Source organism: Fringilla coelebs, assembly GCF_963513975.1.
Source record: "Fringilla coelebs genome assembly, chromosome: 4".
In the NCBI taxonomy this organism is placed as follows: domain Eukaryota; kingdom Metazoa; phylum Chordata; class Aves; order Passeriformes; family Fringillidae; genus Fringilla; species Fringilla coelebs.
In genome coordinates, this window is record NC_140032.1 from 32,919,911 (window position 1) to 32,935,528 (window position 15,618).

Below are 15,618 nucleotides of genomic sequence, written 5' to 3' on the forward strand. Positions count from 1 at the left end.
AGTAAACTGATGTATTTGTGCATAAGAAATCCCTTGGGTGTTACACAGACCTGTCATTACAGCATTGTCATTTTGAATCTAAGACAGCTGCTACCATGTTGTGGTTATATTTTTTCCATTTGCTCAGCAAGCAATTATAATATTTCTGAAAGATGAAGTTCATGCAATGTGGCTTGTTGCTTGGGGAAGAAAACTGTAGCCAGTGAATGAAATACATCTGAGTGCAACATACTAAGTAGAAAATGAAAAATTTCTGTTCTCTGCAATATCCACCAACTTACACAGTATCCACAGAAGATGACCCCAACTGCTTTACCAAGATAGGACTGCTTGAACATCTACATCCAATGTTCTGAACTTCTAACAGAAGGCATCCAAGTTGCCTTCTGATGAAGCAGCCTGCTAGGAAGAAGCATGTAAGACATTTGAAACAAGCCGTTCACATCTATTCATTAAACATGTGCATCCCCAACTGCATACAGGGTCAATTATATATTTTAAAACTTGTTATTTATTGTACCAAAATTTGTGCAGACTTTTAGTAAGGAGCTTTTTCAGAAAATGGTCTACCTTACCAACAGGACTTCTGTTCTCTGAGTTAGCATGTGAGAGATTTTTTTTCTGGTATAAATACTTTCATGATGCATCTTCAGATCTGCAAACCTAGCACACTCCTTCATTATTCCTAGCTGGCAATCAGACAGCCCTCTAGGACAAACAATTAACAGAGAAAAACTCTCTGTTTTAAATGCACAGTGGGTATAACTATTGCAATTTCCATGGTGGAATTATGAATTTGATTCATCCTGTTCAGAAAGCAGCTGCCCCTTTTGGTAGTCTCAAAGTTAAGTTTTTAGGGTTACTTGTCTGCCTTGCCTTTCTCACTCTCCCGCAGATACAAGAAACCTTTTAGTGCAGGTTAAAGTACTGTACATTCACAAAACTAAACTCTGAACTCTGTATCTTCCTACAAAGTATTAAAAAACAAAACCAGAAGAAATTTATTTTCAGAAACAAAATTACACCGTGGATAATGAATCTAATCAGCAGCTGTTGTGAGGCAGCCTGGATTGTTTTGGAAAGGAGCTTACGCTTGTGGTTAACTTTAAACTATAAAAGTTACACTCTTGTACAAAAGTATTGCATGGCAGAACAGCCATTTTCACAGTCTGCTCACATGAAAATAGTGAAAAGATAAACAATTGTCTGTTGAACATAATTTTTCTCAACACAGTGCAGTTCAACAGGATACATGCTTAGTACTGCCTTTGTTCCTTTGTTCCATCTTTACAAAATAAAAAACACAGATGCGATACACACAAACTGTACAAAATCAGCATCAGCATACCAAAATTAATCTACTTTGGTTTTCTGTTTGTTGGGGTTTTTTGCCATTTTTTAAGCTTACAACAATTCATTTCACTATATTTTACAAATAAACATATCAACAGTGAATGTAAAATAGAAGATCTTTGAAAGCACATCACTGGAACTACAAAGCTCATCTGAAAAGAGATGGACAAGTGGAAAAAACACTTCAATGAAAATGCATAATTATACATCATCAGCTGGAAGGGCTGGTATACTGATCTTTGCTCTTGTGAAGTATGCTATCTTCTCCCTGAAATTAGAAAAGAAAACAAGGGATTTTTTTAACCATTTGTGGCATGACTTCAATGTTATATGCTGTAGAGTTGCTAATGTAAGAGCATAGTTCTTTAAAACACAGGTTTGGAAAATACACAGAAAATTTATTTACAACAAAGGTAGCATTCTGACACAATTACATTCTTACGCAGATTTATGTAAAAAGCAGTTCCAGTTTTGAAAGAGAAAAAATACCAGTATTTCATTAATAACTGCAATGATATGACTGAAATATTGTTCCAGTCACTGAATTTCCAATGATGATATTTTCAGTAGGGGGATGAGAAGGCAAAATAAATCATTTTATCCTGACATGGGAAAAGGCCAAGCGGGGAATAGTTGTGTCTGAGCAAGACTCAGAGAAGCAGAATTGTCAGCCCATTCTCCAGTTGCTTCCCCTTTGCTGTGCTGTTACCTTTTCTGTCACCTATGAACCGAGACATTACTGAAGCATAACAAGTTTACGCAGGGTTGCCTAGCAGCAGGCAAGAAAGCGGAAGAGAAGTATTGGGGGCTTAAAAATTAAAGCTCAGAAGAGTCATTCTTCTTGAGAGCTTTAAAAATGTCTCTCTGTGATTAGTCTGAGGCCACAGCACTGTAACAAGTCCAACTAGCAGGGCATGCACAATTCAGCCTCCAGAGGTAAGTATTCATCTAGAAGACTAAACCATGTTTTCCACTGCAGAAGCTTGAGTTTCCATGAAAAACAGTAGCTCAGAGCAACATCAACCTAAACTGTCTTTCTCTTCCTAGTTGTGTGGTGACTAGAAAATAAAGGAAAATAGAGCCTTTTGATACCCTTCTTGCAGGGGAATGGGGTTTTAGGCACTATTACACATTCCTCTAGATTTAAGCTGCAGTCTGTCTGTGATGACTCTTAAATGACCAGCACTGACCAAAACCCTTTCTCAAGACATGCACAAAAAGTGAAATCTTCAGGATGCTCTGAATTTCAAGCTGAAGATAAATAACTCAGCTGCAACACATCGTAGCTGAGGAACCCCTTTTCTTTCTCTGTTGCTTTGATCCTGCATCACTTACAGCTATGGTTTGCAATACATGCTGCATCACAGGCCCCTACTTGCTTATAGATTTCTCTAACTGCTCACAAAAGAAGGTTAAAAAAAGAGAAAAAAGTCTCAGCAGCTGACTTAAATTTCCTATAAAGGAATCCAAAATTCAAGCCTGAAAAATGTGTAGTAACTGACAAAACAAACCAAATTGACTTGCAATACTGTTTCTATGTGCAAGAGCAAGCCCTGTGTTTTTTAATCAATAGATGCATATTTCTTTTTATATTTAAGTGTGGCCTCCAGGCTGCAAGCCCTGCCACTTACTGGCCAGTCTTTTAGGAATTTAGACCAGTGAGGATTAAGGTTTAAGATAGTGTTTATTCTGTCTTATGCTAAGCAAGAACACTTCATTAATTGCTTCAAGTATTTGGTTGCTTCACAACCAAAAAGAGAAGGGAAACAAAACAGAGGAAGGATTCAAGATCTTTCTTAAATACTAAGTCTTGTAGGCACAAGTGGTGGTTAATGAGTTTCCTGATGAGCTGTGTCCTGTCCTACTTCTCCTTGAGTAGCCATTTGTTTCAGGTCCTTGCCATCAATGGAAGAGCTCCCATGACTTAAAGCCCACAGTCAACCTGCTGTGGGTGAGGTGAGCTACAGCAAGAGTGACACACGTGCCTGCCTAGAGCAGATGTCACACAGGGTGTGACACTCAGCTTCCTCACCACCTCTGAACTGCCATGTGACCAGGTCACCGAGGCCTGGCCCTCTGAAACTCCAACTTAGAACCATGTTAGATATCTGTGATGTTTCTGGCAAGTGAAAGCCATGTGGATTTTTTACTAATACTACAGAGCATGTCTGATTATACCTAGAAACAGTTCATGTTACTTCACTACATTGAAAAGAGCATGAAAAGCAGAACAGGCCATACCTGAATGACTGCACCTGCAGTGGCACTTTCTGGCTCTGCTCCCGTAGCCGGCACACATCCTTAGAAGCCTTCCTCATCAATTTCTCAGCACTTAAACCTTGTTTCTGCTCTTCTTTTGACTGTTCAGCCTGTATAAAAAAAACCAAAAAAAAACAACTGCATTTTGCTGATAATGAACAACTACTCATTTCAAAGAAGTGAGAGATGCTTCTGTGTCAAGCAAAACACTTGGCAGTGTCAGGTTTACTGTTGGGCCCAATGATATTAAAGGTCTTTTCCAGCCTAAATGAATCTATGATAATCTCTATATGAAAGGTCAGCAAGATAAAAGACTGACATCACAAGCCTAAGCCATGACTGTGAAATAAACTAATGGGGCTTTTCCTAAAAAAATAAATAGAGCAAATTCCCTGCCATCAGAGGTGGCTAGTAGCTTTTGTAAATTCTGATATTAGAGCTAGATATTAGAGCTTTTGTAAATTCTGGTATTAGAGCTGTAGTTAGACAATACCTAACGTTGTAGGAACACATGTTGTCTATCCAAGCATCTTTTTAGAACTGCAAGTCACTGATTCTCTTCCCATAAAAAATACTTTTATTTCCTGACAAAAGCTCTCAGGAAAGTTGCCTATACCTACTCTAAAGTGACTGAGAGAAAAAATAGGGAAGGCGTGCTCTCACAATACATTTTCAGGTTTTGTTGACCATGTTGGAAAGGAACATGAACTTTCTGTGACTTTATTCATGACATAGTACCTATTTTGCACAAGACTCACTTCTTTCATTTGCATTGTAGAAGCATAAAAGCCAAGGCAAGTGAACAGAACACCAGTGGTAACAAGAGATCAAAGGTCTTTTGTGAGCACTACTGAGCAGCTACATACCCCACAGTAAGTAACTGGATTTCTGTACCTCAGTATTGCCAGCTCTATTACTTATGTCTTTACTAAGCATCAACAGGACAGCTACAGCTATGCCATCCACCATTTCAGTAACAAGACTGCTATTAATAGCTGTACTTTGGCTTTAAAAACTTTATCAAGGGTTTCTGAATAGCCAATAATTTGAACAGTAACTCTTTTTAGTTGGGCAGTCACCTGAAATTCTTAGATAAATGACCCTCGTTCATGCACAGGTGAGTTCTGTAACAAATACATTGTTGCCCACATCAGATGTTGGGTGCATGGTGTGGAGAGTGCTTTTCTAGACTGTAGAGGCTGGCAGACAAATGTTATTTATTGTATTTTTAATTTTGTCAGCCATCAAAATTCAATAGAAGCAGTTCACATTCTTAAACAACACTAAAGTTGTAGAGACTTTAATTTTTGATTCTTTGGAGACTTGAAAATGCTGTTCATTACCTCAAATTAAAATACATTTGCAAGGCTGAAACAGCAATCTCCAAAGCAAGTTTGTGACTTAGAAGTTCACATCCCAGTTCTGAATTCAACCCAGTAGACTCCTAAACAACAAAACCAACTAATTCAAAAGAGCTAGTCCATACTATCAGTTTCATACTGGGTAGTTATAAGAAAGCTGTTCACAGCAGGATAGTGGTACCCTCTGTCTGTTGAAACGCACTCTGGTTTCTATATGAAAGTGTTTTACATGAAAGAGAACCACCCTTTCAAAAAACTCACTCAAAATCCAGTCAGCTTGTACTGCTGGTAACTTCTTCAGTCCCTAACTCCAAAATAGCTATGATTTTAAAATGAAATTAATCTCTAAGTATTGTTTTCTTTATTAGTTAGTGAACATAAATTTGCAATCTACAACTCGTAATGTCTTAATTAATTTTACATATATCACTGGTCGTATGTTTTATCAGCTCCCCTAATTAATATTTACCATCAAAGTACTAAACATACAATATTTCAAAATTTTCTAATTTATCCTTTCCCTAACTATACATGAGATTCTTGTGATTACTGCATTTCAGGTTTAAGAGCATAGATGACTTGTTTTCATACTCTCTATTACCATGTATCCATTTTTCATTTTTGAATCCATTTATTTTTTAAGGAGCTCTATGAGAAACCTGGATTTCAGCCCAATGTCTCTAGTAATATCCATATGAGAAGGTATGTACATATATGAGAAGGTATGTATATGACCACTATATTTACATTAGGGTTTTTGAGTGCTTTATATAAAATACAGAAAATCACACTAATACAAAAGCCAGACATTCAAGAAGTTCTAAAATCTGGCCCATTTTGTGATGTAACCCCCCCCCACCCTGGCAACAGTATGATCTCAGATTCTTTAAGCAAACTAAAAACACTCATTCATGACACTTATCTACCAAATGTAAATGTCAGATAGGAATCTCTCTATCTGGGCATAGCTTAAGCTTAAGTTAGTTTAAGATGACAAAGAAGAAACACTATCAAAATTAGAGCTGAAATATTATTTCCTGTCTTGTTCTTCTGTGGGTTTTGTATAGAAAAAACTGAATCCAAAGAAAAACCAACTCTGCTAAACACCAAATCACTGGGACAAGGACATACTTATTGGTATTAGTGACATAGTTACATATTCCCTCAACATAAATGATGTTCTAAAAAGAAATAAAGAAGATATTTACAGGAATCTTTTTTGGATATAAACAGCAGCAGTACTTTAGAGGACACTAGGTGTCTGAAAACTTAATTGTATGAGGCTTTAAGACTCAGACTTTGAAACACTATGATTTCTCACAAACATCCAATCTAAACAAGAGAAAATGCTTCTAGTGCACAGAATTCTCCCTCTTTTCTGATCTGCAGGTATTAGTGGGCATTACATACTTGCTGCACTTAGGGAGGTGTGGAAGGATTGAGAGGGAAGGTATGGAGTCTGTGGATCTGGCTTCAAGCAGAGTAACTAACTGCGTGCTAGCAAGCAGACAGTGATTTTTAACATCCCCCACCTCTGCGGTTTCATTTTTCACTTGAGACTCTCTCAATTTCTCTGGCGTTTCCAGCTGCTGCATTAGTCTGTGCCATTATAATGCCTGCAGGATCTAAGAAATAATCTATGACAATGTTCTCTAGGCTGCTGTGTTTTGCTAACCCAAGGGGAAACTGACAACACAGTACAGCACTCTCAGAGTTGTTTTGCTCCACAGGGGAAGGCTGCAGTGATTTTAAGGGTAGAAATATTTCTAGAAACTTTGTAAGCACTCTTCAAAGAGGTGGAGTGACTGTGATCATTGTTCTGACTTTTACCTTGGGATGGAGGACTTAAATGCTGTGCTACTGCCCGCATATATTTTAGGAATGTGTATTATTACCCTTGTTGTTCACTAGTGTGTGTAAACTAGTCTTGATCACTGACAGCAGCCATACAAAATGTGACAAACCTACCTCCTGCCTTGGAAGAGCCAGCTGAAATAAAGCACAAATCCCAAGGATTCATAATATGAAATGTTGCAGAGACATACTCTGTTCTAGAGGGAACAGTTTTAGAATGGGAGTAGTTTCAAATTAAACACTCAGAAAATATAATTTCTGTCCTGCATCCAGTATTAGATATAAACTATCAAATTCCACATACATTTAGCTATGCTTCTTTTCTATAAGTTACTATTTTTATGAGTTAAGACTTGGATCAAATTAATACAATGAATTCACATGGTAAAAACCAATACAGTTACACTAAGTTTAAACACTGCACTATCTTCCCCCATTTTGCCCAATGTTTTTCAGAACACTCATCAATGCTCACCTCAAACTCTGCTAGTGTTTTATAGTCATTTTAGTACTCCACTAACTATAACCAACACTAGATGCCAAAAAGAGGGACCTGAAGACACAACAGGACATAAATGTAGAATTGGAAGAGCATGCTGAGGACAAGTTTTATTTCCTAAGGTATCAGTCAAGGACTTCTTGAAATATGTGGTGCAATTACATGCATTTTTCTACTATGAGTTTAGCCAATCCATAAATTAATAATTTTTTGAACCTAAGCAAACTTGCAGCACTCAATGTTTTACTGAAAACATTTTTACAGTTTCTGAATGTCATGCTATGTTTGCTTGCATTTAACCTGCCATCTGTTCAATTTTCTACTTCTTGGCGAATACAAGACCATGATTAATTGCTCTCTTCCACTTCACTCATGGTTGTATGGACTTCTGTTGTAGCTACTTAGCTGTTCCTTACACAGAAGTTGTTTCCTCTCTTGACCATCCTTGTTGACTCTCTGTAATTTTATCATCCACTTTGAAAAGGGAAACCAAAAATGAACTATGTTTATGGTACAGGCATAATAATATTTAGACCTTAAGGCAATGATATGTTTTGTTCCAAGTATTTTTCTTAGCAATTCCTGTCTTATTTACTTTTTGATATCTGCTGATCCTGTGATGTTTTTGTTTATGTTTTGTCTCTCATATGTGGAGTACCTCATTCCTAACATTTCCTAACAAAGACCTCAGCTTTGTAAATGTAAATATTAGGATCATCCTTTCCTCTTCTACACAAGGCTATTTACTGACATTTAGCTTTAAAAAAACCAAAACAACAAAACAAATAACTATTGCTTACACATGAGGAGGGCCTCTGCACCTTGTTAATACTTTACAACTCTGAATGACCTGGTGTATCAAAACACTAGTCTCTATCAACCATAAAGCGCTAAGGAGCGCAGATCTCTCCTGGCTGTCACTCACAACCTCCTCTCATTGAAAAGTGATGTACATTGACAGCCTTGGATGGGAAGGGGGCTCCAGAAGGTGTCTACTCCAACCTCTGCTCACAGTAGATGATGCCAGAGCTGAGTAGGCAGGGTCTTGACCAGTTAGATTTAGAATACCTCCAACTGTGCAGGTTGTGTCGGTTTTTTTTACTTATTTTACTTGGTTGGGTTTTTAACTCCTCCAACAACCTCTCCAGGGCCCTATTCCAGTTGATGATCTCTATAATGATTTAAAAAACCAAACAACCTCCAAAAAAACATAATAAAAGCCCCACAATATCTAACTTATTAATGTATCTTGTTAGAATTTTCCATATTCCAACTTCTCACTGTTGCATCTCATTCTTCTATCCTGCTTCTTGTCTTTTAATCATGTGGGGGCATCCTACCTTATGGCAGTGCATATATACTTGTACTGTTCAAGAGACCATCACATATAGAACAGAATTTGGCTTTCCTTTGCCAAAACTACAACAAGTATGTCCTGCATGAAGAAATAAGCCACTGCCTTTTCCCCACGCCCCTACCACTCTAAGTAGTGGTAATTGCTCCTTCTACCTGTTACAAGCATCTTTTGGCTGCAAGTTCTGTGCAGACTGCACAGCAACTGATGCTGAGGGACAGCAAGTACATGCAAGTCTGTAAAAGCATGGCTGGGATGTGAGAATTCTAAATTAAGTTTTAAGTAAATGCTATTTTACTATACCAACCATAACTCTAACTTCAAAATATAGGGGCCACAAGGAAAATGTTATCTTAAATTCTACATTTAACGTTGTAGTATTGATTACTGTAATTCAGAGATGTAATTAGTCAAATGTGAGCTTCTATAGAAACCTTTTAACATCATTGAGCAAATTCTTTAACAAATTTATATCAAAGGTAGGGGCATACTTACTCACACATATGTGAATGCTGCTCATACCTGTTTTTCAGCTTGTTTCAAGAGTTTCTGGAAACGTTCATCCTCTAGCACACACAGAGGAAGGTCTGCCTCTCCTCTGCCTTTCATTTCCTCAAGCTTTTGTTTAAGGTCCCTCAAGGCCTGGAGCTCGTCGTTCAGACGATTCTGTCTCGTGCGTGACACCTGGAGGTCCAGCTCCAAGTCCAGGGAAGTGCGCACGGGGCAGTCTTGCGCAGCTCTTCGCATTATGGGCTGGCAAATGGGCTGAGTAGTTTGGGAGACAGGACAGGAAAAATTAATACCTAGAGAGGCTGGTGGAGAGTTTGACATACTGCAGTCAGAAACAGCTCAAATATTCTGGGGAGTGGGGGGGTTTACCAGTCTTTTTTTCTGAAGTAAAACAATTCACCTATCCTGGAATTTTTCTTTAGTCACTAGCTAAAAATAAATGCTCTAACCAAATGCCCAATGATATATTTAAGGTCAAAAACAAAAAACCCATTCTGACACTGCCGGGATGACACTGCCGAGAGACACAACACTACATAGAATTTCCCGCAGATGTCAACTACATTATTTATTTTTGTAAATATTTGCTTTTTCAAGGCCTACCCAAACACATAATGTTACAAACTCTGTAAACATGCATTTATTCAGCATATTTCACATTATTTATTGTCCTTTCACAGTGACTTTTTACATAAGTAAGTCAGGCAGGAGAAGCCACCTCGGACTATTCAGTATCCCAGACTTTTCTTTCTTATGCAAAACATATTCTGCTTCCTGGTAACAAGGCTTCCAAAGGACTATTTTTCTAGTTACAATTAAGATTAAAGTGTAACTCTCTAAATTCATGTAAGAATTAATTTCGTGCAAGAGAAACTTACTCTCTTGTCCTTCAATCCTTTTGCTATTTGAATACCTTTGGTGGAGAGTCAATTCCCTTTAAAGGACATGTAAATCCTTGCAATCTTCACCAAAATTTGCTCAAGGTGTATATTGCTGGTGTTGACTTTTGTGCAGCATAGGCCACCGTGTGCCACATTCTTTAACACAGATCCCTTTGAAAGTAACTCAAGTTCAACAATAAGCTGAAGTTCAGCAAGAAATGCTATGATGCTGAGCATCAGTGTCTTGCTGCTGGGTTCAGCCACAACTAAAACAACACAGGCTTTGTTGGAGGGGAGCTGACGTTGGACTGAGACCACTATGTTGATATTTCAACATGAAACTACAGGACAGAATTGTGGTACTTGTGTTGCTTTTGCTGAAATACTTGAAATAAAGCGTATTCTTTGTGTCATTTGGTATTCCCAGTGTCCCCATAGTTCATTTTAAACCATGTCCAGGTAACAGCACATACCCGTTTAACTCTCAGGCTCCGTCGTTCTGTGGCGTTTCTCACAAAGAGAGACTTCTTGGCTAGCGTGGAGCTGTCGCTGTCGCTGCGATTCAGCTGCCAAAATGTACACAACAAACAGACATAAAGCACCAGCACCTCCATATGCAAATACACCTGCACTGGTAGAACCAGTCAGGGAACCTCAGCCTTTAACATACATGTAGGTCATATTCTTAGTGTAGTTAACAAGTTTGCAACTAAAATAAGCATCTACTCTAAAATTATAATCCTATACCAAGACAACCATTGATCTTACTGAATGAATAGTAAGACACTCAAGGAATATAAGGAAAGTAACTATGGTTATTAAGTACTGACAAATCACTGCCTGGCTGCAGATACAAACTATGGATTTTGCTTACCTGGGGCAGCCTTTTAACAAATTTTCTACAGGAAAGGTAAATGATTGTAGACATGCACCTGTCCAACAAGCATTTGTTATTAATTGCAACAAGCAAAGTTGTGCCTACAGCTTCCTTCAGAAGCACATCCTGCTTCTCAAAATTATGTACTGCAGCTTGACAGTAGCTTCTTCATAACTTTAGCATTATTTCATACACATCAGTTCAGAATGACTGTTAGGTGCATCAGCATCAATAGGTGGTCAGAATCATCCCTGTGCAGAATATGTATTTCAGTTCTTCAGGAAAGGACAGGAGAAGGAATCATTCTGCTAACATTTCAGTAAGCAAAGGCAGGCCCCTAAGTGCGCTTACACAGGGCTGACTGGGAGCTGGGGGTCAGAAATACAACCACTTGCAATACACAGTACACCTCTTGAGAGACTAATCTGTCTTTTCACCATGAGCCATTACTGGGAGCTCACTCCTTGATACAGAGAGGCGGCCATCGTCACTAATGTTCTTTAGGGACTTTTCAAGGGACATTTTCCAAAGCACCACAGGACTTTGGTTATGTCCATTAGGCCTCAAAGATCTCTGTTTTTTGTAACATCAGAAGTGCTCTCTTAAAGCCAGGCCATCTCTTCTGATTAGAGAGCAGCTGGCACTTCACCAGAGTGTATCCAACAGGCGCCTTCCTCTTGTACAGTACTATAATGCAAGGAAGGCTGGATATGCCTGTGGTACAAGCTGGAGACTGGGACTGGAGATATCCCAGCTCTTCTGCCCTCTTTGTGAACTTGGATGCAGCTACAGTGCCCACTCTGGAGCCCCCAGCGGGGGTGACAAGTGTTTCTGGCACTGCAAAACATATATCTGCAAACATGTTCTTTTTGCAGGGTACTTTGCTTCCAGGCAATAGCATACACAATGAGAAACAGAATGGTTTATTCAAGGTAAGTTTTTTTTGATTCTGGCTCTTGGCAACAGGTCTGTAGCAATGTTCAAAGCTACAAAAGCCAAGTACTTTTCCAGATACAAAAGCCTCAGAATTTTACACTAACTCAACTACTAAAACTACTAGTTTCACTTCCTGTTGAAGATCTATATAGGCAGAAGGCTAAGGTGATATTTTTTTGACAATACTACTAATTTCCATTTAGGAATTAAATTCCAACACAGGAATTAAGATGAAGGCTAGCTTCTGAATTCAGCCAATAATGTATCCAAATTGTGTAAAGATTGTTAGAAAACAATCTGCTATATTTCATTCTGGAGGGTATATGGAATAGTTATTTAAGTGTGTAGGTATTGACTGAAGATTTCTTTTTTTTTTAGGCCAATGAGAGTCACAGATAAGTAATGAACATTAATGTTCCCAAATGATTAAGGCAAATACTTCTAACTGAACAGGGGAATTAAAGCATAAGTATTACTTTTTTAAAAAAATATATACTTGTATGAATAACCTGTAGAAACTAAAGACCAAAATAAACTGCTTTTTCTAGGGTATCTGTGATTAAAATCTGTAGAGCTGGTAGTCCACACTTAAATCTTTAAACACATGATTTTCATAGTAAGTTTAGCAGCAGCAAGACTCACAATTTAAATAATTTTTTCTTTCTCCATGCTACCATAGATCTAGAGAGACTGGAGAACTTAGCTGCCAAAGCCATGTTTAAAACCCAGCCCCGAGGCAGTGCTTGCACATCTTTCAAAGATGCAATTACAGCAGGATTTGGGCTGCCTAGGTTTAAAACCAGTTGAGATACAAAGCAAGATTTAAAATTGATGACTGAGCTCTTTCCACACTGTTACCCTTAAATGGCTACATTATTAAAATATGGTAATGCAATGGCATTTTACAGTGAATTCTATTTCATGTTGTAACAAATTGTTTTGCTGCGAGAGTGCTGGAGTTGCTGATGTGCAGGGAAACACTTTTTGCAGACAACCAGCACAGGCATCTGTGTTATTTCTCTCCAATAGGATGCATTTTTGCCCTAGCAGAGGTGTTTTGCAAGAGTATGCAATTCTGCTGAAAGTCAATTCTACTATACATCAGCTCAGATAGGGAAGGACTCTAGAGAAAGCACAGGCTCTGCCTCTTGCAGGGAAAATCAGTACATGACTCGGTGTCATTAATGCTTCATTCCCAAGAAGTTAAATGACTCTTTGGTTAATAGCTCTTCATCCCAAGTGTCTTTGCTCTTACCCTGCAGATGTATTGGTTCCGCTCGCCTGGAGAGAAGGTTTGGGAGCGCACTATCATGCTGTTCCTGACAAAGGGACGCTGTCTGCAGCTCCAGCTGGCTCTGTCCTTGGGTCGGACTGCTGTGTTCTCGTCAACCAAATCCTCAGTGTTAGTCTCTTTATCAACCTATGAACAGGAATTTAATGGGTAAAACTTACTATAACTAGATACATGCCCCCATATACTTTCTGTGCCTTTAGACTTCACAAGCATTCTTATTACCTTGTGGTGGATGCAAAAAGACCAGCGGCAAAAAGCACCGTGCATTTACAGAGAAGCTGTTCTAAGTAAAGAAATACAAACTTCCCGAGAGGCTTAAGTGTGGAGAGAGGCTTTGAAAGTGCTCTTTGTAGCCAGTAAAGCCAAAGCTTTTGCAGAAAGGCCTTTGCTGCTTGGCAGATGGTTTGGTGCAAACACAGTGCAAGTAATGTTTTGCTTTGCCATTTGCAGACATTATGATTATTGCACATTTATATTTACTTTGTTTGGTATTTGCAGAAGAGCAAGGTTCTGCCATGCCAGAGATGGTGCCTGTGCACACTGAAAGTGGGCACCTGGGAAAGTTACACTCCCCAGGTCCTTCCAGACATACTGCCATACATCCCCAAGCCTCAGCAGCAGGGCTGCTCTCTAGAGCTGCAGCAGCCTTGTGAACCCAGGGAAAAGACACTGCTGGCTGCTGTCCCTCAGCATGGCCTGCTGCCTAGTAGAGTTGTCCCACACGTGCCAGAGGGAGCCTCAAGTGGCCCCAAATCTGTGCTTACTTCCATGCTGCAATCATCCTGGCTGCTGAGCTAGACCAAGCTCTGCAGCAGCTGGAACATCCAATGTTACTGATGAGCAATGGGGCTTTTTCTTCAACTTGTATAATTTAATGAGGTTCATGGCTTTCACAGTGCAGGAGATAAATACAGTGACCTAAATAGCACAACAGCCTCCCTGAGAGCATGTGGCATACAGAGATCTATGCTGTGTCTGGCTCTGCAGTGGAGACTGCTGTCTTTCACTCATTGTCTGGGTCCACCCAGCCCAGGCCTAGCAAAACACTTGTGTGCGTGTCTAACCTTCATATGTCGTCCTTGCCATCTCCCCTTGCCGAGTTAGGGCTTTGATCTATATTTACTTGCTACCCAGCAGACTGTCAGTCCTTTTAATACCACAGCCTTAGCTCATTTGGCACCTTGCCACATTAACTGGAAGTTAATTACAGTTTCCAGCAAGTCCACTGAGATGTTAAACTTTTGTATTGTCACAAAGTTGAAAGAACGAGATGTCACTCTTCGTCTCTTTACTTCAGTTATTTTATAGAACTTGTGGGTTTAAAACATGCAACAGTGTTTTTACTAAGATGCAGAAGGATTCTAAAAATTTTATTTCTGAGAGTGTTCTACCACATCAGGGATATGTTTACTAAATATTTACTAAAAGTGCTTTCAGGAAAGTGGAATAGAATTTCAAAAACAACAGTTATCAAGAACATGGAATTAGAATTTGCTTTATGCAGTGTGTGGGTACAACAGTGCCTTCAATTGTTCAAAAGTATACACAATTTTAATACACATTTTAGAATTTTCTGTTCATTAATCTTTTGTCCTTTTTTCTGCTAAGACAGTTCTTGTATTTCACACCCAAAAATTGGAGGACAAAATAAGGAAATCCCTGCATTGGCTTAAAGATCTTGGCCCTTATCATGTGTTTTTCCCTGTTGAGCAGACAAATCAAAAAAAAAAAAAAGAAAAGGAAACAATGAAACAGATGTGCAGATATATTTTAAATACGTACAAGCTGAAGCTACTGAACTACTCTTGTATTTTGAATGTCTTTCATATGCAACAACAAAAGTGAAGATAGAGAGTCCTGGTTAATTGTCCTGGACTTAGAAGTCCTGCTTAGCATGTCTGTCCAATGTCCTCTTCATAGTTCAGAAGCGACCACACCAATTTTGTTACATGTACGTACTTACAAGTGCTACAGCAAAGGTCACATCAAATTGTAAATGCCTGGATGTAGCAGACTTCTGTATTAATTGCTCAGAAATAGATTTTAGACCTAGTAAGATATTGCAGGAATGTGGTATTTTTAGGATATTCACCAGTGTTAGAATTACAGCAGCTTGCTGGCTTTCCTGGGCCTCATCACTGTTCTCTCTGTTCTTGTCCTCGTCTTCATTCGTTTCTGGTGCATCCATGAGTAACCCCATGTCATCATTACAGTCACCTTCTACTTCCAGCTTAATGCCATCTTCCTCTTCATCCACAATTTCATCAGAGGCCTCTGCGAGCATCTCTAGCCTGTATGAACAGAAGTAGGCCAGGCTTATTAAGAAACTGAAAAAGCTCACCAGAGCAAGCTACCAGAAAGCCCAGACCTGGACTAATGTGTAAGGCATGCATTTCCCCGACAGGGAAAACAACTATCATCCAAATGCTCCCACTAAGTT

General features: G+C 38.9%; 1 protein-coding gene across 2 annotated transcripts in view; it reads right to left on the bottom strand.

Annotated features, from left to right (window-relative positions):
- Window positions 1-977: 977 nt before the first annotated feature.
- WWC2 (WW and C2 domain containing 2) overlaps window positions 978-15,618 on the bottom strand; it is a 93,821-nt gene continuing 79,180 nt past the window's right edge. For both annotated transcript variants that reach the window (XM_084204650.1, XM_084204651.1), the window contains 6 exons: window positions 15,271-15,469; window positions 13,140-13,304; window positions 10,545-10,637; window positions 9,203-9,445; window positions 3,595-3,722; window positions 978-1,621 (listed from right to left, as the gene is read on the bottom strand). In XM_084204650.1, the coding sequence (XP_084060776.1) occupies window positions 1,555-1,621; window positions 3,595-3,722; window positions 9,203-9,445; window positions 10,545-10,637; window positions 13,140-13,304; window positions 15,271-15,469 (895 nt within the window). In that variant the 3' untranslated portion in view covers window positions 978-1,554. The remainder of the gene's footprint in view (window positions 1,622-3,594; window positions 3,723-9,202; window positions 9,446-10,544; window positions 10,638-13,139; window positions 13,305-15,270; window positions 15,470-15,618) is intronic.